Here is a 25,464-nt window from a genome sequence, read left to right on the forward strand (position 1 = left end):
TAATTATGATGGTGATCACATTGAGCATGTAGTCACCACGTAGGCACCAACCATCAACTGTAGTGTAGTGGTTTACAGTGTAGGCGACCTGGGTTCAATTTCCGGGAATTGCTGCCTGTAAGGAGTTTGTACGTTCTCCTCATGACCATCTGGGTTTCCTCCGGGGGCTTCGGTTTCTTTCCGCAGTCCACAGACCTACCGGCTGGTAGGTTAATTGGTCATTGTACTTTTCCCGTGATTAGGCTTGGGTTAAATCGGGAGATTGGTGGGTGGTGTGACTCAAATAAATATTATCTATGCTGTATCTCAATAAATAAATATCAACAAATCTCTTGCAATCTGGACTTAATTTAAAACATACTGCCTGAGAAGAAATTATGCATGCAATGGCTGAAGATTGTCTTTATGGAAATTTGCAACTTGGAGGCCATTTATTCAATATTTTCATATAATGTCAGTTGACCCTTTCTGAATCGTTTTTCAGTAATATTTTGCTCATGTATAGAGCAGCGGAGTTAAAAACAAATTATAATTTTAACTGATGAAATATGGCAGCCCAATCTTTGTTTTTTTTTAGTTTAGGGGTTCTTTTCTCTTTATAAAATATCTTTTTCATGGTTAGTTACGAAGAGATCGGGAGGCTAAACTCCATTTGTTACTTGGAATCTGTATTTGTACATGTTAATCATTATTAATATAATCCCGATCTCTATTTATCATTATTGCAATGTTTATTAATTTGAAACTTAATAAAAAGACTTTAAAAAAGAAATATGTACTTGCTGGAATGATCATTGATCTTTTCTATACAGAACGGAAATTTGGTTAAAACTTAAATAGTTTGTACATTAACTAGAAGTGAACAACCACAAGTGCTGACTGGAAGCTAACGATGATCAAGTATAAACACCAGACACCAGTTCACAGACACAGACATTTGCTATTCGTGCTTTTGACAGCAGATGACGGCATTTTCACGCAGACTTGCTGGAACGTGGAGTCTGATCCAATATTGCACCCTCTGCTGGCGACGTCATATTTCTGGACAGCAGAAACAGCCAATGCGGTTCGCCAATAAAACAGACAAATCTTTATTGAGTCCAAACTAGGGAATCGAAAATAAGACGTACAGGCTATGTATAAATCTCATACAGAGAGTAAACATTGGAAGGGAAAAGTAGGACTAAGCAGAAATAGGAAAAATTTACTTAAAAAGACTCTCACTTGTGAAAAAAGATTTTTACACGAGCTATTTGACTGTAATTATCATATAAAGAAATAATTTTAAAATTATAGAACTTCAATGCATCAAACCCATGTCTGGTGAACAAATGATGGAATAGCTTCTTTGCAGCACATTTCCAAAGCAGCAGGGCAAATTGGGCAGCAACTCCACAGATGATTAGTAGTAAGTAGTTCAGTTTATCCTGTAGATAAGCACTGATTGCAAAATTCAGTGCAGGTGACTGGATTCACAATTTATCTGGGAGGTGATTTTAAACACAGGCACAAATTGGAAGTGAAACCTTTTGAGTTTTGAGACCAGCCCATTTCTAATTTTGATGAAGGTGGGTCAGGCAACAAGCATAAGCAATGCCCCATGGGCAAAGGGGAAAACAGAACAAAAAGTGGTACAGCGCAGGCACACAATGCTATATTAAAATAAACAACTTCTGCTGGTGTGTGATCCACAGCCCTCTATTTCCTGCATATTTACATGTCTATTTAAAAGCCTGTTAAAAGCTACTATTGTATCTCCTTACACCACTACCTTTTGGCAGCTGTTCCAGACATCTACCACTCTGTGTGGGAAAAATAAACTTGCCTCACATAACTACTTCAAATGTTCCCCCTCTCACCTTAAAACATGCCCTTAAAATTTGTCAGTATAATGTAACAGCAAGAATGTTGTTAAATGCAGCAGTCAGAAACTTAATTCCTGCCAAGGAAACTTGTATCCAGGGGTCCAATCAAAGGGAGGTCCTTTACAAATCAATTTAATTTCAGGTCAGCATATTTGTGATTGTGTGGCGGGGGTGGATCCCCTACGAGGGGATCAGCTATACTGGATTGGGTGTTATGTAATGAACCAGGGGTGATTGGAAAGCTTGGGGTAAAAGAACCCTTAGGGGAGCAGTGATCACAGTATGATTGTTCAACTTGAAATTTGATAGGGAGAAAATAAAGTCTGATGTAGCAGTATTTCAGTGGAGTAAAGGAACTGAGAGGTACGAGAGAGGAGTTGGCCAAAGTAAACTGGAAGGCAGGGATGACAGCAGAGCAGCAATGGTGTGAGTTTCTGGGGAAAAATGAGGAAGGAGCAGGACAGATATATTCCAAAAATGAAGAAATACTCAAATGGCAAAATAGTACAACCGTGGCTGACGTGGAAAGTCAAAGCTGATGTAAAAGCAAAAGAGAAGGCATACAACAAAGCAAAAATTAGTGGGAAGACAGAGGATTGAGAAGTTTTTAAAAGCCTATAGAGAGTAACTAAAAGAATCATTAGGAGGAAAAAGATGAATTATGAAAGCAAGCTAGCCACCAATATCGAAAAGGATAGTAAAAGATTTTTTAAGAATATATATATAAAATTAAAAGAAACCTGAGAGTAGATATAGGATTGCTAGAAAATGAGGCCAGAGGAATAATAATGGGGGACAAGGAGATGGCAGATGAACTAAATAAGCACCAGCCTTCACTGTGGAAGACACTAGCACTGTGTCAGACGTTGAAGGATGTGAGGGAAGAGAAGTGAGTGCAGTTACTATTACAAGGGAGAAGGTGCTCAAAAAGTTGAAAGATCTAAGGGTGCACAAGTCACCCAGACTAGATGAATTGCATCCTAAAGTTCTGAAAGAGATAGCCATAGAGATCGTGAAGGCATTAGTAATGATTTTTTATTGGGCTCTGGCAATGGTGCCAGAGCACTGGAAAATTGCAAATGTCACTCCACTCTTAAAGAAAGGAGGGAAGCAGCAGAAAATAAACTATAGACCTTTGACAAGATAACACATGAGGCTGCTTACCAAATTAAGGGCTTTGATATTACAGCAGTTACTGGCACTGTTAGAGCATTGAATGATTGGTAGAAGGCAGTGAGTGGGAATAAAAGGATCCTTTTCTGGTTGGCTGCCAGTGACTAGTGGTGTTCCGCAGGGTTCGGTGTTGGGACCACTTATTTTTACGCTGTATATCAATGATTTAGATGATGGAATAAATGGTCTGTTGCCAAGTTTTCAGATGATACAAAGATTGGTGGAGGGGCAGGTAGTGTTGAGGAAACAGGAAGGCTGCAGAAGGGCTTAGACAGATTAGGAGAATGGACGAGAATGTGGTAAATGAAATACAATGTTGGAAAATGCATGGTCATACATTTTGGTAGTAGAAGTAAATGTGCAGACTATTTTCTAAACAGGGAGAAAATCCAAAAATCTGAGATGCAAAGGGACTTGGGAGTCCTCGTGCAGTACACCCTAAAGGTTAACTTGCAGGTTGAGTCAGTGGTGAGGAAGGCAAATGCCATGTTAGCATTCATTTCAAGCAGTCTTGAATACAAGAGCAGGGATGTGATGCTGAAGCTTTATAAGGCTCTGGTGAGGCCTCATCTTGAGCCCTGTGAACAGTTTTGGACCCCTCATCTAGGAAAAGATGTGCTGGCATTGGAGAGGGTTCAGAAGAGGTTCATAAGGATGATTCCACAAATGAAAGCATTATCATTCAAGGAACATTTGGTGGCTCTGGGTCTGTACTTGCTAGAATTTAGAAGGATGAGGGGTATCTCACTGAAACCTTTCTCATGTTGAAAGGCCCAGACAGAGCAGATGTGGAAAGAATGTTTGCCATGGTGGGGCAGTCTAGGACAAGAGGGCACAGCCTCAAGGTAGGAGGGATTTGGGTGCACTTAAGGCAGAGCTTGATAGATTCTTGACTGGACATGGCAAAGATCAAGAGGAGGAGGCCAGGGAGTGCAGCTGAGGAATGGGAAAAAGAGTTGTGATTGAATGGCAAAGCAGACTCAATGGGCCAAATGGCCTAATTCTGCTCCCATGTCTCCTGGTCTCTACCAAAGGAGGTGTAAGGTGCTCCTTCCCTCTGCTAGCCTGCTGGTCACCCTTGGGCAAAGTGTAGCACCTGCTTAGTGCCCCCCCCCCCCACCCTTGATCAGGGTTACCTGCAGCCATGGGAGCAGGCGGTGGGATGATCGTATGAGCAGCTAGTGCATATCACAAGTCTTGGTTATGCAACTCCTGATGCCAGACAATCTCTGAAGAGTATTGATAATGGCTGGGGTCACCAGTCTTGTAAAGACACACTGCTCAGAAGGCAACAGCAAACTACTTGTTGGAAAATTTGCCAAGAACAATCATGATCATGGAAAGACCATGATCACCCACATCATACGACATAGCACATAACAAACAAATGATATTTGTGATGTAATGCAAATTTTATTAGATGTTATATAAGTTTCTTCATTTTATTACTGTGCATAACTATTTTCTGGGTCTATATTCTGGGTAGAGAGGTAAAGGGGCTCTCAGAATCTCTTCATGCCCAAAGCTGCTACTTCTGGCCCACTGCTCTGTCATAAAATCCAAACAACAAAGAGAACTAGGCTTCTTCTCAGTGTCAAAACTAATTTAAAACTGATGTATACTGGGCATTAGTCAAACTAACCACCGGTCTATCAGTAGCAAATGCCCAGTCTGTGTTTTTCTCCCTGGGAGTTAGCACATAGGAAGCAGTCAACAAACTGTCCGTCACCGGCTCCTAAAAAGCCCTGATGCATGGAAATCAGAGCTTGGTGCCTGGGGCCGAGGAACAATTGAAGGCCCTGATAGAAAGAATAGCTGGGGCTTATCAGGCGACTGTGTACCGTCATCTGCAAAAGCTGTGGTTTTACAGGATTACCTCAGCTGTTTGTGTCTGTAACAGCTGTTCACCAGATTAATCTCAATGCTCACAGACGCTGTCAGTTAATTTGTTATTTGTAAGAATTACAAAAGCCCTCCTCCCCAAAGGGAAAGACCAGACCCAATGTGCTCCTTATCCACTATATATTCTGGGATATGTGCAGCATTCACTACAAAAGCAAATTATTAACGAAGGGACTCCTTTGGAATTGCTCTCCCTAACAGGGTCAACAAAATGCACAAGCAACAACTGACACAAGCAAGGAGGCCTTTTCCCCTCAGGTTGGGTGAGGCTAGAACTGGAGGTTGTAGGTTTAGGGTAACAGGTGAAATATTTAAGGGGAGTCTGAGGGGGGACCTAAGCTCAAGAGGGTGTTGTGAGTGTGGAATGAGCTACCAGTGGAAGTGGTGGATGTGATGGAACATTTAGGAGAAGTTTAGATAGGTATATGGATGAGTTATGGAGGGAGATGGAAGGATGAGACTAGGCAAAAAAAAAACAGCTTGGCATGGACTAGATGGGCTGAAGGGCCTGTTTCTGTGCTGTAGTGCTCCATGACTATGACACCACCTGACCCAACACATGCAAAGTTATTTTCAGCAGATAAATTTACATTTTCTTCTCTCCACAGCCCTCTGCCCCCCCCCCCACAACCTCTGTCCCACCCATGGTGGTATTGCAAAGGTCTTCATCATTGGGCAAAGTGCATGCTTTGCCAAGGGAAACTGCTGTTTCCCTTTTCCTCATCCCATCAGTTATAACATTAAAGGTAAGAGCACCACGAAGCTCTCAAGTTGACTTGTGAATGAATTTAGTGGTTGGGAGAGCCAAACTAACTCCACAAGATGTAACCGTAGCTGTAAAATGTAAATGTCTTGAATGAAGATATTTGGCTCCTTTTACAATAGACAATATTTTGCAGTTACATCCCTCCAAAAACACAAGAAAACAGAAGGAGTTGGCCACCAGGTCCCTCAAGCCTGCTCTGCCATTCAATATGATCAAGGCTGATCTACACTGGCCTCAACTCCTCTTCTGTGCCTGTTCCTCATAATCCTCAATTCATTACTTTTTCAAATATTTATCTCAACCATCTTTAGGGACAAAGAATTCCATCAATTCATTTCTTTCTGAAGAGAAATCTCTATGTGCACTAGATTTAAATGACCACCCCCTTAGTTTGCAGCTATGTACCCTTGCTTAAGAATCCCCCCCCCAGCTAAAACATCTCAACATCTAACCTGCAAAGCCCCTTAAGATATTATATGTTTGAATACGATAGCTCCTCATTCTTCTAAGCTCCAGGAAACCAACACAACTCAGGATTCCTCTCTCACGTACCTGGTGTCTACAGAAGTTCAAAACATAAAATGGTTTGCAAGTTCTGCAGGTAGTTTGGTAGTATTAATGTTGGTGATACTATAACCTTCACAATGCATCCTAGCAGGGTGTAAAATTTAGCACAGGCTCCATTTATACTTACTTTTATTTCTGAACACCAGAGACCAGCTCAAAGCAAGTACTTCCATAAATTAAGAAAGGTTTGATGCAGCTGGGTTAGCACACATCAACCTGCTGAAGGGCACCATGTTATGACAACTCAATGCACTGGGTTACCCATCACACCAACCTTGTGTGTGTTTTTTCCTTCTGTGGAAGGGATCCAGCCATAGAATCAAAGTTATCATTTGATCTAAAAGACCACATAATTTGGTCAGAAATGATGAGTGAGCAATGTTCTATGCTGAACTTCCAACATTACAAATTAAACACTTGGCTGGTTCGAACACCTTCGTTTATTAACATTGATTGCAGGACACATTTTGTTTCTGTTATTAGTAACAACAAGGGAAAAACAGTCATATGGAATATCAAATACAAAATAAGTTCTTGCATTGATATAGGGCTAGTAATTTGGATGCACCTCACTATTTCAAAAATGGAACCAGTTTATGATCATTTTTATGTCAACTCTTGCCACAATGGATTACACATCTGCATCACCCTCCACTCCCTCGCGGTCGCAGTCCCTGAGATGGTCTGCCCCAGTGGCACAGTGCAGTGGACAAGGGAAGTTCTGTGATGGGCACTCGGGAGCAGATACGTGGTTGCTACCTCTGGACGAAAACACTCACTGTCTTTTGGCAACAATAATCTTTTGGCCCAGCTGCCTGTGGCAATGAATTTCATGTTGCTCCGCTTTTAGCATATTAAACATCAAGGAAGTGCTTTTAATAAAATACTAACACCAAACCAAATAAAAGAACTGTGGACCAAATTCAATTATATGACCAAAAGTAATGACAAAGAGGTAGGGTTTAAAGAGGATCTTAAAGGGAAAGGACGGCATTGCTACATCAAGTGGCTTGTACAACCTCAGTCAGCATGACTGAGATTGAGATTCTGGGTTGTGGGTGATGTGAGTTAAATTCAACAGACCCTCTGCAACAGGATGGCCGTAGTGGTTTTGCTTTTGGTTACCGTTTTCATTACAAAGCATCTCCCTAACAGCAATGTCATCCCATACTTCGTGCTGGCCTCCCAGATCTGCCCAGATAGGAGGCAGCTTTCTGAGTCCAACATTAACTGGTCTGTTTATTAGGAACATGCCCCAGCAGATCCATTTAAAGCTCACCTATTCTACACGAGCCGAACCTATACCACTTAAAAGAAGAGATGTATCTTGTTACAGCTATGGAGTCCCCAGGACATCAGACTCACTCTATTAAAACCTCTAATTAACTGCTTGCAACTTTTGACTCAACCATAACCCTTCCTCTTTTGCAATCACTGAACTGCCAACCAATACCCTACCATTCCTCTTCCCTCCCAAATGGGAATCTTGCACAACTCTCCCACCACACCCACACACAAGCTCCAGGTCAATAAATGACACTGGCATATCCCAGCCCTTGGCGCCCATCCAGTCCTGGAAACTGAACCACACTCTGACCAAAGGCCAGTCCCTACCTTTCAAATCAAGCCCGACAGCTCACATTCAAGCTCCCACCCTGATAACCGGCACAACTACCCTTCTGCTCCGCCTTCCTCTCCAAGCCCACAAGCATTTCCCCCAAGTCAACAGGACTTGCCCGATTTTCTATAAACTGTGCGAGAACAAGGCCTATTCAGTACACCTTGGTCCTCCTGCACTGTGGCACATCTCAGTAGCAGGCCTGAAAACAAACTATTCATCGGTGGCTCCATATGCCGGTGCAGTTAGAGGTGGACGTATACAGGCGCCTGTGAGCCCTCGATACACTGAGCAACAGACATCTTTACATCTACCAAGTTGTGTTGCCTGACTCCAACTGGAGTCTAGTTGAGTCTATTCTGAGTTTTCCCAGCATTACACAGGGGTGCCCCCTCTCTGAACCCACACAACCAGGGATCCTATCCCAATTATTTCACTCAGAAATAACTTTTAGAAATTGTACTGTTGCACTTTCACAAGTAATTATTTATATTTTTAAAATTATTTATGTTAACTTAAAGAGTTTCTAAAATATCTCTTAATGTTTCTGGAATCATCCATGTGGCTTTTGTATACCAAGTTTTTATCTTGATTCCTGGTGCTTTTGGAAAATTATATTCTTTCAGACAAACAGGGGCCTAGCGCTTTCACCCACACACACACTGAGCAGGTGTAGAGCAACGCTAGACATAGATCTTTTGTTAAGCCACTTCTTCAGTGAAAACAAAATAAAGTGAGTACACACTCTGTCCCATTATGAGACCACCTGTTTTAACTGAGAACATCAGCCAGTGACATACAAGCCTTGCAAGTTAACAGCTGAACAGCAGCAGACTACTTTTTTTTGGGGCTATAAAAGGACTTTAGAGAGCAAACAAAGAATTGCTCAGTAGGAATTATTTACCAGGAATATAAACTCTTCATCAGCATCTGTTGTGTATTGTCAGGTCCCCAGGTGTTGATAACCACATTAACTTTATACAATTAGCAATATCCAGCATCTCAAAGCGGGCTACTGGTTGGTCGTTTCCTTCACATTGCACTGGACTACTTTACTGCAGTATCTTCGCACAGAATAGATTGTTCACTAAAATCCATCAGGAAATTGACTGTATACGAATAACAGCTGAAAGATGTGACCAAACAATAGTAGTAAAGTCAGGAAACTGTATTCGTACATTGCTGCTGATTGCGTTCTCTTAATGCCTTCATTATCACAGGTTCCCTGCTCTCAATATTCTTGTAATTTGATTATATGTTTTTCAAATAATGCAGATGATAATATACGCTGTGACAAGATGGAAAACTTTCCCACTGGAGGCAATGCAAAGGTTGTGAAATGAGCAGTGGAAATCCACAAAAGAGAAGGAATTTGTCTGAAATGAAATGGCAGTCCAACAGTTTTTAATAAGGAGAATCACTTTATATAATAGTTTTCCATGTCCTCAGACTGGCCCAAAGCGCTCTGTCAGTAACAAGTTGCCCACTGAGGCACAGTCACTGTTTCCAAGTGTATCAGCCATTCTTCCTCAAAACCCCACAAGGAAATGAGAAACCCATTAATTACTTCCCATGATACTGGATTGGGACAGTCATTGGTTGGATGGCCAGCCATCCCATTCTTTGAAGCGCTACTTCTATTGAAGAAAAAGCAACAATGTGCTCATCTCATCTGTTCTTCAGCATCTCCAGTGATGCTTCACTCTTTGAATTTTGCACTGAAACACAACCACAGGATGTGACAAGTCAGGTAGAGAAGTTCAAATTTCGAAGTAAATTTATCAAAGTATGTGCATGCCACCATATACTACCCTAGAATCCACTCTACTACATACAGACTCAGCCTAAAGAGCAAGGCTCCAGAGATCAAGACAACTAAGAGTTGGTCAAGGAAGGCTGAGAAATGGTTACAGGATTGCCTTGAGTCAGTGGACTGGGCTGTGTTCAAGGACTCAGCTAAGGACCTGAATGACTATATCAGGGTCAGCAGTCTTTATTGAAAAAGCTGTGGATGAGTGTGACCCCATGAAATTGTACACCGTTTTCCCCATCAGAAGCCCTAGATGAATAATGAAATCCAGAACCTGCTGAGAGCCAGATCAAAGGTATTCAAGTCGAGAGATCAAGAACACTAGAAGAGGTGCAGGTATGATCTCCAGAAAACCATCTCTGAGTGAAGTAGAGATTCCAGACTGGACTAGAATCAATGAGGGCTGCTCAACAGCTGTGGTAGGATTTGAATGTCACAACCACCTACTAAGTTAAATTTCGCAACTTAGGGGACAACAGAGCATCACTTTCAGATGAGCTCAAATGCCTTCTCTCACTCTGATCACTAGAACAGGGAGGAACCATTGCGCACCCCCATGTCTCCCAATGATCCTTTGGTCTCTGTATCTGCAGATGATGTGCGGGCTGCCTTCAAGAGAATGAATCCAAGGAAAGCATCCAGTCTGGATGGAGTACCTGGCTGAGTACTGAAGACCTGTGCCCACCAAATGGCTGGTATATTCACAGATACCTACAACCTCTTGCTCCAGCAGTGTGTGGTGCCTACCTGCTTCAAGCAGGCTTCAATTGTACCGGTGCCGAAGAAGAGCATGGTGGCCTGCTTCAATGACTATTGCCCACTGGCACTTACATCCACGGTAATGAAGTGTTTTGAGAGGCTGGTGTTGAAGCACATCAGCTCCTGTCTGAGTGGTGACTTGGATCCGCTCCAAGTCTGTGTGGCTAAGTAGAGCTCCAACACCATATACAAGTTTGATGATGACACCACTGTTGTGGACAGCATCAAAGAAGGTGATGAATCAGCATTCAGGAGGGAGATTGAAAACTTGGCTGAGTGGTGTAATAACAACAACCTCTCACCCAGTGTCAATAAGACCAAGGACCTTATTTTAGAGTTTAGGAGATGGAAACCAGAGGTCCGTGAGCCAGTAATCATTGAGGATCAGAAGTGGACAGGATCAATAACTTCAACTTCTGGGTGTCACCATCTCAGAGGACTTTCCTGGATCCATCATATAAATATTATTGTGAAACAAGTGGCTCTACTTCCTCAGGAGTCTGTGGAGGTTTGGCATGTCATCGAAAACCTTGACAATCTTCTGTGGATGTGTGGTGGGAAATGTGCTGACTGGCAACATTACAGCCTGGTACGGGAACACCAATGCCTCTGAGTGGAAAATCTTATAAAAGGTTTCAGCCCAGTACATCACGTGTAAAACCCTCCCAGTCATTGAGCACATTTACATGAAACGTTGCCGTTGAAAAGCAACATCCATCATCAAAGATCCTCACCACCCAGGTGAGGATCTCTTTATTCCACCTCTTTATTCACTGCTGCCATCAGATACAGGTGCTTCAGGACTTGCACCATCAAATTCAACAGTTACTACCCCTCAACCATCAGGCTCTTGAACAAAAGGGGATAGCTACAGTCATTTAAGGACTCTGTTATATTGTTATTTCATGTTTGTTATTTATTGCTATTCATTTATATCTGTATTTGCACAGTTTGTTTACAGTTTATAGTTCCTGATGTTTACAGTTACTGTTCTATAGATTCACAGAAAAAGAATCTCAGGTTTGTATGTGGTGACAGATATGGACTCTGATAATAAATTTTACTTTGAACTTTGAACCACCCTACACTGGAGTTTACCGTGTAACACTGATGGAAGAATGGACATACAAGAAACAGATAAGTTGACAAAAGGCTATGTAAACTATTCTTCGTTTTTCACTAAGTTGTGATTAGCTTTTAAAATCACAACTTACTGAAAAGAAGTTGTGTTTAACTTTAAAAAGCTAGATTTTAAAAGCTAGTTATCTTGTTCTGAATAACAGAAAATTATTTATATAATTTAGAAATAAATAGAAAATGACACTAGAAATCAAGGCTTCTTTACAGTTTAAAGAATCACAAATCTAAAGGCCAAACAAAAGTTCAACAATCTAAAACATTAATTTTGTTTCTCTCAGAAAGCATTTCCTTTTTTTAAAAAAAAATCAACCTTCTTTGAGGTGTTAATTCATTGTTTTTCTTGGATGGAATCAGAGCTGCTGGTCATTTCCCATTACCTGCACTTTTTATTGCAAATTCTGCATTTTGGGCTTTGGGAATCTTGATCTTTAAAGTCGTCCCCCCCGCCCCCCCCCCCATCTTATTTCTTCTGTTGTCACGTCACTGTAAAGTTTGCTCCAAAGGACAGGAAAGAAAGATGCACACTTGCTCATTTTTCTATTTCTATTGTTCATGGGATTTAATGAGAATTACATCAACTGTTTGCTTTGCTAAGACAGTTCAGCAAATTTCAAATGATAAGATTCTGCACATCATCCCCAGGAGTGAGTGAGTACAAAACCAGTTGATACTACTCGCTGCTTATTGAGAAGGTTACCTTTAGTTTTAGGAATCATGCAAATCCACTGAGAACGACGGAGCTCAGATCAGTTCAACATTCTCCTTTAAAATGTTCAAATACACACATACTACAACACAGGAAATTCTTCTGAAAGGTTCTTTAAAAATTCCAATATCTCAAAAACTTTTTGTTCTGTATAGGACTAAACTTTACAGTTTTCAACTCTGTCCTGGCTTCCACACAGGACACCCAAATTATGCACAAAGAAAATAACACTATTCAAAAACTTTATTACAATTCAGAGAACAAAGTATGTAATTTATTCGTGCTATTCCTATAGTTTTCAATCTGAAGTATTAAGTTCTTACTGTATGTTTAAAGTCTTAAACTATGCATGTAAAAAATATTCAAGCAAACCAAAAGAACTGGATCTTTAAATGATAAATACTAAAAGATGAATCGTTATAGCTAATGAAGCAAAACAATGAAGTGCCTTCTGGGGACAAATCTTTTCTGGAAATTGGAAAATGAGGAAGACTTACACCACGAAGAGGAAATGAGTAGATGATATACAAAAAAATGATCTCAGGGAATTAAGTGAGAACTATTTAATCAAAATAGCAGCAGTCTGCATCATTGTTCTTTTACAGGTGCTGACTAACAAACAATGCACTTCTTATTATTAAGAGAGAGGCCATTCAGCCCACTGGAGCCAAGCCAATGGTCCCTTTGCCTCCTCTCCCTTTACATTACACACACACATCTATATATATCTCTCGCTAGGTATAGGAAACACACACACACACACACACCCATCAACTTCTGCTTGACTTTATTTGCTATTAACCTATACTACTAGATAACTTACCTCAGCCACTTAAACTACCAGGTTTTCTAGGAATCTCATGGTTCAAAATAATTTTAACCAATTTCTCTTCTGTTACATACATCAGAAGTAGTGTGGTCACTGCTGACTGTGGCCTAAAAGTGCACCATAATGTTGGGGCGCAGAGCGTCAGGGAAGAAGTGGAACACTCAAGGAAAAGTGCTTTTTATGTAAAATTATTAATAATTATCCATCTCTAGAGTGGCTCTTTGGAACAATATGGAGAAGGGAAGCCCATAACTGCAGGGCTGGATGGGGTCTAAAGTCTGAATAGGTTGGGCTAGGCTCAGTGGTGGGTATGGATCACAGCCTGGGTGAGTGTCTGCAAACAGTTTCCCTGAATATTTAGGCTTCAAATGCATTTTAATTTGGGCCTCGTGCAGGCTAGGATGAGCTTCTGCAGCTTTTATTACTCAACCTCCAGACAGCAAATACCCCGTGCTCCCATCACTGGATGTCCCAGGCATTCATCCTAGGGTGCAAACTCCTTCACACACCCAAATACAATTACAAAAGTTTTTGACGCTGGAAAATCCTCCTCTTTTACCTCCTGCACTTGTGCAGAGAAATGCCCTGAAAACTAACAAGTAATCCCTGCCAAATCTAGAACAATGGTACCTTTGTCTCCTTATATGAAACTGGTGAGCTGGGCACGCCCAATGGGCTTAACTGTTGGAAGTTTGTAAGATGGAGCATGGCTAGAAGCACCTCTGGTTCTGTGGGCTGAAGGGCCACTCAAGTGGAGGGAGAAATAAAATGCAGAAGACTGATAGTGTGAGGCTGACACAGGTCAGCTGTGGCTGATATAGACCATGCAACCAATATAGAGTGTAAGGCTGATACTACGGATGAGACTAGAAAATGATAAGAACTGGAAGTACTCAAAATATATTGCATTAGTTGCTGAACATGCCCATTTCCCCTTACACCTTATCTGTGATTTTCTTGTCATCCCAGGTCTGTTGGTGATCTTAATCGCAAAAGAAAATTTTTCATATTACTTCTTCTGTTGACAAGTTTGTATCAGAGAGATCTGGCCAGTTTCACGTAAGGAAGTAAAGTCAGGAATTCTGCTGGCAAACACTCCAATAACCAAGCTATTTCTTTATGCAACCTTGGGTCCAACCACCAGCTGGACTGACCTCAGGATCATTAATGGAAGCAATGAATATTGGGCCACTGGTCCAGAATCACTTGCTTTACCCAACTGCCCAAACTCAAAAATTATTCCTGCACTGTGTTCAAAAAGTATACTGAGAGGAAAATTTTAAAACAATATAATCTGGGCTATTCTACATTAGACCACAGGTTTATCATCCCCATGTATTCACTGCTCACTTTTGTAGCCTTTGAAGTGAATGAAATCCACCTTTGCAGTGCTTTAGAATGGGCTCTCTCATTCCGTAGCAGACGATTCTGCTATCAAGATGAGAAGGCTGCTTTATCATGGATATCAGGAGCCAGTCTGCAGACTTTGGTCTCTTTCAATTCATGCTACCAAACAACATTATCTACAGTGGACCAACAACACTAAACACTGGAGGAACTCAGAAGGTCAGGCAGCATCTATAAGGTCATAGGATCTTAGTCCAAATAGAGTCTTAATCTGACACATCAGTTATCCATTTCCCTCCATAAATGCCGTCTAACCTGCTTGGTTCTTCAGCATTTTGTGTTGCTCCAGATTCTAGCATCTGCAGGATCATTTTTCTATGTTACCTGCAATGGAACCTTTTTGGTTGAACAAAGAGAAAGGACATGATGGCAATGTAAACTTTAGTAGATCACTGGACAAATCTCTTTGAGAAAGTTCAGTCAAACAGCATACAGAATTTCACTGGAAACATATAATATGATATAAGGAAATGGTGCAAACTCCAAATGATGTTATGTCAAAATTATAAGTTTAGCATTTGAATAAACATGACACATTGAGGAAAGTGTAACCCACTATATTTTCCTTAAGTACATTATTGAGTTTTCTATTAATGGGACATAGCTGTGTAATTACATACACTATGTAATTCCTTTCCTGTAGCTAACTGTTCTGCTCCAGACTAGAGGAGGCTTTATGCATTGAATTTAAACAGGCCAAGGGGATTTGAATCACCCCGAGATGTTTCTCAGTTAAACGGAAATGTGGACACAGCTGTTCACAACTTAATGTATGTGCTACCTCTTCTTTAAAAAAAGACTAAGTCTGAAACAAAATATTAAAATGGGTATACTGTATAAATGAGGCTTGACAAAATGATCCCAGCTAGTTTAAATAAGGCTGACAGGCTGGATATTCTTTTTTACAATTTCTGTCCCCTCCACTCCCACTTTCCACAAAGAGGGACAGCTGCTAATTCAGACCAGAGCAGATCCTGGTGTAAACTAAAGCCATCCCAATGTAAACTACTACTGCCCCATAGCTCTTTAACGACCTCAGCATCACACCAAAGCTAAAGATCTATGTTTGAAAAATCATTCTGGCTCCATAAGAGACACCACAAGAACAACAATATACTAATGATCATAGAATGAAGTCTGGAACTTTACTAGTCTAAAAACAGTACCCATTTATTCATAGAAGAGCTTTGCCCTATGAAACCATGCTATTTAAAGGGCCAACTGTCTACTGCATTCTTTGTTTCACTTAGATTCATGACTTTCCATGGCCTCAAGTACAACCTTACCTGCGTCTTAAGCGCTCCATCCGTGGGAACCGGGTTCATAGTCTTCTCAAGATTCCTAGCTCAGGCTGCTGCTGAGATCTTTGCTACACCTCGCAGCTTGCTGGTCACTCTGCATGAGGGACATCTCCTTCAGTTCATTACCTAGGGGCAGGAGACTTCAACTACTTCACCTTTAGCCCACAGGGGAATCTCCATAAGAACTCAAGTGCAGCTGGTAACTTGGAACCAGCTTCCTTCATGTACCTACACAGATCTCCCTGTCAAGTTCCTGCCAAAAGCACCTGGTTGAAACCATGAACATCTTCTGCACTTTCCTCGCATAAAGAACTCAGTACTGCTCTTCAGTAGCCTGACTAAATCCCTCAAGGGTGAATAATGACATAAATGTAACAGAGTTGAAGAGTCCAAGATCCAAGGACACCGCCTTCGAATAAAGTCAAGTCACTTTTTATTGTCATTTCGACCATAACTGCTGGTACAGTACATAGTAAAAATGAGACAATGTTTTTTCAGGACCATGGTGTTACATGAATCAGTACAAAAACTAGACTGAACTACATAAAAAACACAGAAAAAAACTACACTAGACTACAGACCTACCCAGGACTGCATAAAGTGCACAAAAACAGTGCAGGCATTACAATAAATAATAAACAAGACAATAGGGCAGTAAGGTGTCAGTCCAGGCTCTGGGTATTGAGGAGTCTGATAGCTTGGGGGAAGAAACTGTTACATAGTCTGGTCGTGAGAGCCCGAATGCTTCGGCGCCTTTTTCCCAGACAGCAAGAGGGAGAAGAGTTTGTATGAGGGGTGCGTGGGGTCCTTCATAATGCTGTTTGCTTTGCGGATGCAGCATGTGGTGTAAATGTCTGTAATAGCAGGAAGAGAAACCCCGATGATCTTCTCAGCTGACCTCACTATCCATCCTATAACACAGAGATGAGATATCGACAAGAAGGCTGTCGAAACCAAGTGAGTTTAAGGTAGATATTGATAGATTCTTGATTGCTAAAGAGGTTAAGGGTATGTAGAGAAGGTGGGAGAATGGGCTTGAGAGAAAGAAAATCGGTCATGATTGAGTGCAGAGCAGACTCAATGGGCTGTATAGCCTAATTCTGCTTCTAAATTTTATGGTCTTAACCCCTGAGCAATTTGATATTCAGTCCTACCACTGCAGCATCCTCTTATTCAGTAGCGCCACCACCCTGTTGCTGGACGAGAGTAGCTTGCATCATGTTACCCCATTTAAAAGCTGCCTACAAAGACCAGCTGTATTAGGACAACTGGGAGAATACACAATACACCATTAGGGGACACCAGGTTGAAACCATGTGTTACAGAGGGAAGCCCTACAAAGCTGTTCTGTGAACCTCCCAAATGAAGTCCATGCCCTTTGTGTACAATTTTTACAAGTAGGGCTACAGTGACCCAGAATGACAAAAGTTAGCCATCACTGCCAAATTGCTGGTGAAAACAAGCTCTGCTTTTGCACTACTGTTGGGGTCTTTTGGTAAAGTTTTCTGGTGGTACATCATAAGACCATAAGATATAGGAGCAGAATTAGCCTATTTGGCTCATCAAATCTGCTTTGTGTTCAACCATGGCTGATTTTTATTTCCCTCAACCCTATTCTCCCACTTTCTCCCTGTAATTCCTAACCAATCCACAATCTATCACTCTGCCTTCAATACACCCAATGATGCCCTCCCCAGCCCTGATTGATAACAAATTCCAGTGATTCATTACCCTCTGCCTGAAGAAATTCCTCCTCATCCCACTTTTGAAGAGACATTACTTTATTCGAAGGCTGTGTCCTCAAATCAGTGCTTGGGTAAACAAAAAAATCTTATCAAAACATCAACTGTTTAATTTCATGGTAGATGTAACAACACCCAGACATGTAGACAGTATTGTTCTACTTGGCATTAACCTCATACTTTAGAAACTGTATTGTTTCTAATGGAACTGTACAGAAGATTTTGATGTCACTGTGCGACCCAAGGTCCTTGCCATCAGCTTCGTTTACTGGCACGTGGAGGATCACAGAATGTACTGGGGTGGGGCCACAAATGTAAGCTTTTAAAAATCTGCCCCAGAAAACCGAATATACTATATTTTTGTACATGATCATGTTGCTTTCCCGGAGCAATCAGGGGCAAATGATCCAAATAATGACTGACCTCCCAGTGAGTGGACAAGTTCTCATAAGCAGCTCACTGTCCAGTAAACAATTTCATCTCTGAAAGTGATTAAGACAACTTCCGCCACCAAGCCTGGAGTATCAGCAACTTACGTACTCCCTGCTCTTCTGCAAAACTTTAATGAGCACATTCTAACTTACTCTTTTGAGGAGTCGGTGCCTGTGTATCCAAGTGCCAAGGTTCAGTGGTCATTACAAACCCCCTGCAGCAGCAACCAACTTTTCAACTCTTAGTGCTGCCACTGCACTCCATACTATTTTACAATCCGTTTTGAATAGTGACATTCTGGAAAGTAGGATGGAGAAAAAGAAAAATCTAGGTTTTACCACTCAATGCACATTTTCATAACTAAAAGTGAAACTGATCTCTTAAAGTGCTTCTAAGACAAACACATACATCTTCTCAACATCTGTAAAATGCTCATCTGCTCTTAAGACTCCATTTACTGTACAAGCATGGCTTTGATCTGTCATTTAAAGAATATTAAACTCTTCTAAGAAGCCCCACACTCCCCAGAGAGTTAACTTTTAATGAAATTGAGTTATGATTCAAGCAGACTGCTCATTATTCCAGGGGCTTTGAATATTGGTGTATATTAGTGTTCTATATTGCAATTCACCCAGTTCCATGGCTTCCACATAAAAGACTGCTTTACCTCATAAAGCTCCATTAAAGAACAATCTGTGCGTGTGTCGTCTCTGCATGGGTTTGATCCCTCTTCATGCATGTGAGCATGAAATCAAGCTGACAGTCCAACCTTGTACTGAGCAGTCTAGAATTTCTATTGCCCAAAGCAATGCTTCCAATTATTAAGTGAAAAATGCAATCTATAGAGTATTCCCTCTTGCCTATAACATGCATTTGTACCGAGGCCACTGGGCACTGGCAGAGATGTCAATCAATTGAAAGTGGAATACGGATGTCAGTCTTCCAAAATTACACAATCCATACCCATCTTGAAAACTGTGCAGGCCTCAGACAACAGAACAGGCTTTTAGTAAAGATACTGTCAGACCTGGCCCCACATCCTTGAGTTGCTTGAACAAAAGAATTGACATAAATCTGTATGTCCTCAAGGCGTGGCATGGTAGCATAGCGGTTAGCACAATGCTTTACAGTACATGTGACCCAGCTCAATTCCCGCCACTGTCCTGAAAGGAGTTTGTATGTTCTCCCCGTGACCTCGTGGCTCTCCACCCAGTACTCCGATTTCCTCCCACAGTCCAAAGAGTTACCGATCTGTACCTTAACCAGTCATTGTAAATTGTCCTGTGATTAGGCTAGGGTTAAGTTGAATGTTGCTGGGTCAAAGGCCCTACACCGTGCTATAGCTCAATAAATAAATAAATTGATCATGCAGACGAGAATAATTCATGTGCTCACCTCCTTCCATGCATTGGCTCACAGACTCCAACACTGGGAAATGTTCTCTCAAAGATTTTCAGAGCTGTTGCCAATGATGGGAGACGAAGCAGCAGCTAATTGTAGGCTCTACACGTCTCTGATGTCAGAGGCTTTTGAACAATAAACTACAGTAGGCTTAAAATTGAAGCTCCTACTACACGAGTTACTTACCTAATGTAGACGTGAAAGTACTCCCCTGCCACCCTTCAATGAATTGATGACATTCTCTGTGTAGCACGAGAAGGACATTCTACTCTGGGCCTTTTGGATGAGATTACAGCAAAGATGCTGTGTTTTCCAGCAACATCATTTCTAAGATTAACAAAGATCCTGCTGATGTCTTGGGTGGCACCAATTACCCAGTTAACATCAGTAAGACAAATTGTCTGTTCATCATCATGTTACTGTTCATGGAAATTACTTCATGCACAATTGGCTGCTATGGTTCCCACAACAGTGTCTACACTTCAAAAGCACTTTACTGGTTGTTGAGAGGTTAGTGATGTCATGAAAGGCATCAGAAAAAACAGAAGGCATGTCTTTTTAATCATGAGTCAAGGATTTGGAATTCCTTTTCATGGATTTTGAGAGAAGTAGAGCCCTCGGAAATTGATTTAGGATGCTGCTTGAAATGAAAGAGCCATGCTAAAATGGAGGAGTGTAAGGAATATAGAATTGGGACAGACCTCTGAGGTACACCAATGAAGGCATAGATCAATTAAGGATACTTACAGCCTTATTCCATGACAGCCCAGTGGGGTGGTACTCCTTGATGTAGGCCTGAAGTTCTGTCCAGATACTGAGGAAGGATTTGACCCATTCTACATGTTTCTTGTCACTGCAGTTGAAGAAAATTTAATAGAGCAATGGAGATTAATTCACTGAGAATTTAGCCAAAGTTATTTAACTTGAAGATTGACTTTAAATGGCAGTAAACTTCCCATTTCATACCAAGCAAAATATCAGAACAATATCAGACACTAAGCATAGTTTTCAAATTGTTGGTAACTGTATGTGCCTTAAAAAGCAGAGTTTTAAAATAAGTGGACACAAGAGGGAAAACTTATGACCACTTTTAAAAACAACCTTGGCCTTTACATGATAATGTCCAAATATAATGCTAACACTTCTAGAAATGGTGAAGGGAAAAATTTAGAAGCCAAAGTTGGTGAGTGGAAGAATCAGCAAATTAAGCTATATATATTGTGTATCCATGCATGCACGTGCAGAAGACTTGGTCAAGAAGGCAACAAGGTTGTATAGCATATCCAACGATGGAAAATCTTATGGGTATCAGGCCCCTTCATAACACAGGGTTACAACTTTTGTAAAGATGAAGAAAATGCAGGAGGTTACAGAAGAACAAAAAGTGGGTTAAGAGATGCCACGTCTCTGTCACCAGAATATTTTGCCTCATTCAAAAGAAAATTTCTCCCTAGTTGAGATAACACTAAAAATGGCAGAAGTGAGGGAAGAGAAAATGGGGAAAGACAGTAATAAGCCAAAAAATGCTGGAAACTGTTTACTGGCTAATTACCAAATCTAGAGATTAGAGAGAGGTTGTACTAGATCATACATACTACTGCAGACATAGTTACAAAATGACCCTTTGCTCTAGACCTATTTAAAACCAAGGACAGTAGCTATTCCTAGATAACCAACTAATAAAAATAATTCTATGGTAGAATCATTTAGGCATTCAAACTTGGATATTCAAGCCAACTAGAAACCTTCATTCCTGCAAATGATAGACAGTTATTTACTAATGTCCACAGAAAAGATTCTGAAGAGCTATGGGAGGATTCAAGTGTTTGATGCCCGGGAATCCTGTTCAGAGAAAGGGGGTTAAGCCAAGCACAAGGGGGTTTATTATCTATTAGCAGTCACTTGGAATCAAAGGTTTAGAAGTGGCTGGACAATAACTGGCTATTACCTTGAATTCCTAGAGGAAGATGTTTACATTTCTTTGATCACTATTGGAGAAAATAATCAGAATATTTTCAGAATGAAGCCAACTATTTCTGCTCTCATTAAAGGATTAAGTTTTAATTTAGAAGCGTAGCGTAGAATGCGCTATTCACCACAACTACTGGGACCTGGGAGTGATTTGCTCATCACACTGCTGTCAGGGGAACCTTCCCCTACCCCCCCACCCCGGAATAACAGGGAGGTGTAGTATATATTTCATGATTTTGTATTTTTGGATGAGATGAAATGGCTTTCTCATTTTAAAAGCAACAAGGAACTCAATCATCCGCACTTGAGAAGTATCAACCTGCCCATAAATATTATTCCTGCACTGGTCGGGGTGCAAGGGCGGGGGTGGGGGGGGATTCTGGCTACACGAAGGCATGCAGAACCATGCAAAGACACTATACAATCAGTACCCAAGTAAGAGGCCTGACCAACTTTGAGTTTATTGTCACATGCAAAGGTACACATATGCACAGATGCAGTGAGACATTTACTTGCTGCAGCATCATCAACATATGGCATTAGGGAAACCAGATTCAGAACATAAAAATATAAGAAACACGAGCAGGGGTAGGGTATCTGGCCCATCAAGCCTGCTCTGCTATTCCATACAACCATGGCTGAACTGGCTTTGGACTCAGCTCCACTTTCCTGCCTATTCCCTTCAACCTGCAATATCCCTGTTTTGCAAAAAGCTTACTGACTCTGAATTAAATATATTTATAAGGCCAGGCAGAGAATTCCACAGATACACTACTCACTGGGAAAAGCAAATTCTCAATTCCTAAATCTATTTCCTCGAACCTTGAGGCTACATCCCCTAAATCTAGTCTCACTTACAAGTGATAAGAACTTTTCTGCCTCCACCTTACCTATTCCTTTCCCATTCTCCTGAATTCCAGTGCGTATAGTCCAAGACAACTACAATTAATTCTCTCCTTAAAGTCCAGCATAAATTAAACAAATTATTTAAGAACTGTGCAAGAAATAAACAAGCTCATTGTAGCGCAGCACATATCTTTTAGTTCCTGTTGTGTGAGAGTGCACTGGGTGAGTTAAGAAGGGGTCTGTTAGCCTGAGACATGAAGTCACCTTTCCACTCTGACCAGCCCTGAAATAATATCAATGGTAGTAAACCACGTTGATATTGCATCAAATCAGGTTGTTTTCGTTTCTGCAGCTTAAAAAAAACAAGAGAATCATTTCATCTCACTCTTGAAAACCATGAAACCATACATGCCACATAAAATGGAGGAGGGGAAATGTCTGTCTTGGTAATGAACTACATTGCTCAATTCAGTATTAAACTGTGTGGTGCATTCACTGTTCAGTGAAGCCTTTTGATCTCCACAGGCTGTAAACAAAGCCACACGCACGCACACACACACATAATTAAATGCCAATGTAGAAAATGGCTAAAGAATTTTTTTTTAATTCCTTCCAATTACTGAAATAGGAAATTGAGACATTTTCTGCTAGCTCCCTGAAACTGGTCACCAACTGCACCTGTTGTACAGGCTGTCAGTGAATGACTAATGCTCTGAAGGGACTTGTTCAGAAGGGTTCAGACAGCCGAGTTCTTAAGCACGTGTCAGATGGTGGACAGCCCAGAACGATACACAGCATTTCCTTTGTCTTAAGTACAAATGAAAAATGTAATCCACACCCTCGGCTGCATGCATAAAAAATTCACAACAAAAGAGCACTTGTATCAAGATCTTGGGCCTAAAATGATTGAAATTTGTCTACAAGCAAAATTATGATTTACTTGGCTAACTTAGCAGTTTTGGAATCTTACTCTCAATTACATTACATTTTCAGAAATTGTAAGAAGAGTTTTTGCTTACTAAATGCTGTAAGTATAAGAGAAACAAGAAAGCAATCCCGTTTAATTACTCTACCAGGATATGAAAACATCTAAAAACATTTCTTGTAAACCTAACATTTAACACCTCTCCCTAACTGCCCTTGAGAAAGTGCTGTAGTCCCCAGATGTGGATGTACAATCAGTTCTATTAGGGAAAGAGTCCCAGGGTTTTGACATGGCAAAGTGCAATGTTTGATGGGGAACTGCACATTCACACCTTTCTGTGCATCTACTGCTCTCGCCTTTCTTGGCAGATTTGGATGCTGCTGCTGATGTCATGTTGTTTTACTACACTGCCTCTTGTAATTGGTACACATATTGCAGCTATGGTCTGCCAACCAACAGGAATGCTTTGCCCTGAATGGTATTTAATTTCTTTGAGCAGAGCTGCACATCCAGGCAAGTGTAGTTTCTCTTTCACTCTCTTATATTGTATCTTATAGACAGCACAAAGGGTTTGAGAAGTCATGGGATGCAGCTTAGCAGTTTTTAGTATTAGTCAGGTTAACTTTTCATTCAATGGTGCCCATCCACAATGTCAATGGGAGGGGATTCAACTCTCTAAGTTAAGGCTGAAAACCTAACATGTTCACAGGCTGATTTTACTAAGTCACCTGGGCACGGGGTGTCTTTGTCATCTCTGGGTTCAGTGCCTAGGTCAATGTTAGGTGCTGTCTGATACTATCCTTATAATCGCAGTTGACAGATATAATTAGCATGGTGAACAAATTTAGAAGGTGGAAAAAAAAGTAACCACAATTATGCGAGTCTGGAGTCTGGGACACAATCAGTAGACAAAGTGGGGTTTCTCCCCACAAAAATGTCATTCAGTTGTAACAATTCATTTGTTTCAAAGCCAGCAAAACTTATGGATTACTTCCCCATTTCCGATTTAGTAATTTTAACTTACTAACTGGCAACATAATCACAAGACTGCCATTTAATTAAAATACTGGAAACACTGCCAGTTATGCAATGCAAATGGAAGTAAAACAAAGTTAGCATCTGAGAAAAGGATGTGGCAACGGAAACATACTTTCCATTGATGCTGTCTGAACTGCTGAACAGTTCCAACATTTTTTCCTTTAGTTTTTGACTCTCAAACTTATTCTGCTTTCATTTTATTTGTTTGTTTGTTTGTCTTTAACCTTATTGGTTGAAAATGAAGGGGAATCAGCATCTCATGAGGAACCTCTGCCTTGGCACAAGTTCTAACCAGCCTTGCAACTTCATATTACTTACTTATTGACCAGTGAATCTGAGGATGAAGGTTAGGATTTCTCATCCATGGCAAAAAGGAAGGAGGTAGTTACCCGAAATTGGGTTTCCTTACAGACTTGCAAGTTGAGTGCAGGTGGAATTTGAGGCTACTGGCCAAGATCCGAGGGAAGCACTAATGTATTGATCTCTAATTGTTATCTTTCAAGCTCTTGTAACAGACACAGTACTGATGGGAACTAATCACTCAATACTGAATTGCACTTAATTTGTTTTCAAAATATTTCGCTGTATTGGAATTCATTCCTAATTTTAAGCCTTGCAGAACATGCAAACAGCAGATTTAAAAAGAGTGCACCGTTTGGACAGAAGGGTGAAGAAGGAAAACTTACATGTCCTTAAACTCCTTCAATACTCTGTTAGTATAGAAGGTGGCAGCATCATTCATCTCCTTAACAAAAGGACCTGGCTTAGGGGTCTAAGCCCACGATGAAACAGCAAAGCATCGGAAGAAGAGGGATGCAGAGAAAAGAGGAAGTTAGAAAGGGAAAACACATTAGACTCTATTTATCAATACCACCCAGTTAAACAGCGAGCAAGGCAGATGCCACAAATCCCTGGTAGTTTGTTCAAGAACATCAGGTGGCCATTTGACAGATCCAGCAAAAGCCAGCTCTTAAAAAGACTAACCAATCAAACACTAAACCCAGAGTGAGATCCTTTAGCGATATAACCACCAAAAAATGAGATAAGATTAAAAACCTACTCCAAATTGTTAGGAGTCCACCAGTCTATCAGAACAAATAAAAATATTGGGGTATTCAATAGGTACATTTAATGTCAAAAACGTATACAATATCCATACGGAAGAACTGCCTTACATCCTAGAATTGCTGAAATTACAATACTAATTGCTAACAGTTACATCACTTAGTTCCCAAGTCTCCGTGGCATGGCCACAACTAGCTTCAA

The 25,464-nt window shown here is 40.9% G+C and overlaps 1 protein-coding gene across 3 annotated transcripts in view; it reads right to left on the reverse strand.

The window, feature by feature from the left end:
* Positions 1–25,464, reverse strand: part of cap2 (cyclase associated actin cytoskeleton regulatory protein 2) — a 200,147-nt gene that overhangs the window by 23,860 nt on the left and 150,823 nt on the right. For all 3 annotated transcript variants that reach the window (XM_059945494.1, XM_059945493.1, XM_059945495.1), the window contains 2 exons: positions 24,885–24,970; positions 20,166–20,271 (listed from right to left, as the gene is read on the reverse strand). In XM_059945494.1, coding sequence (XP_059801477.1) covers positions 20,166–20,271; positions 24,885–24,970 — 192 coding nt within the window. The remainder of the gene's footprint in view (positions 1–20,165; positions 20,272–24,884; positions 24,971–25,464) is intronic.

This window comes from Hypanus sabinus, chromosome 20 (assembly GCF_030144855.1).
Source record: "Hypanus sabinus isolate sHypSab1 chromosome 20, sHypSab1.hap1, whole genome shotgun sequence".
Taxonomy (NCBI): Eukaryota; Metazoa; Chordata; class Chondrichthyes; order Myliobatiformes; family Dasyatidae; genus Hypanus; species Hypanus sabinus.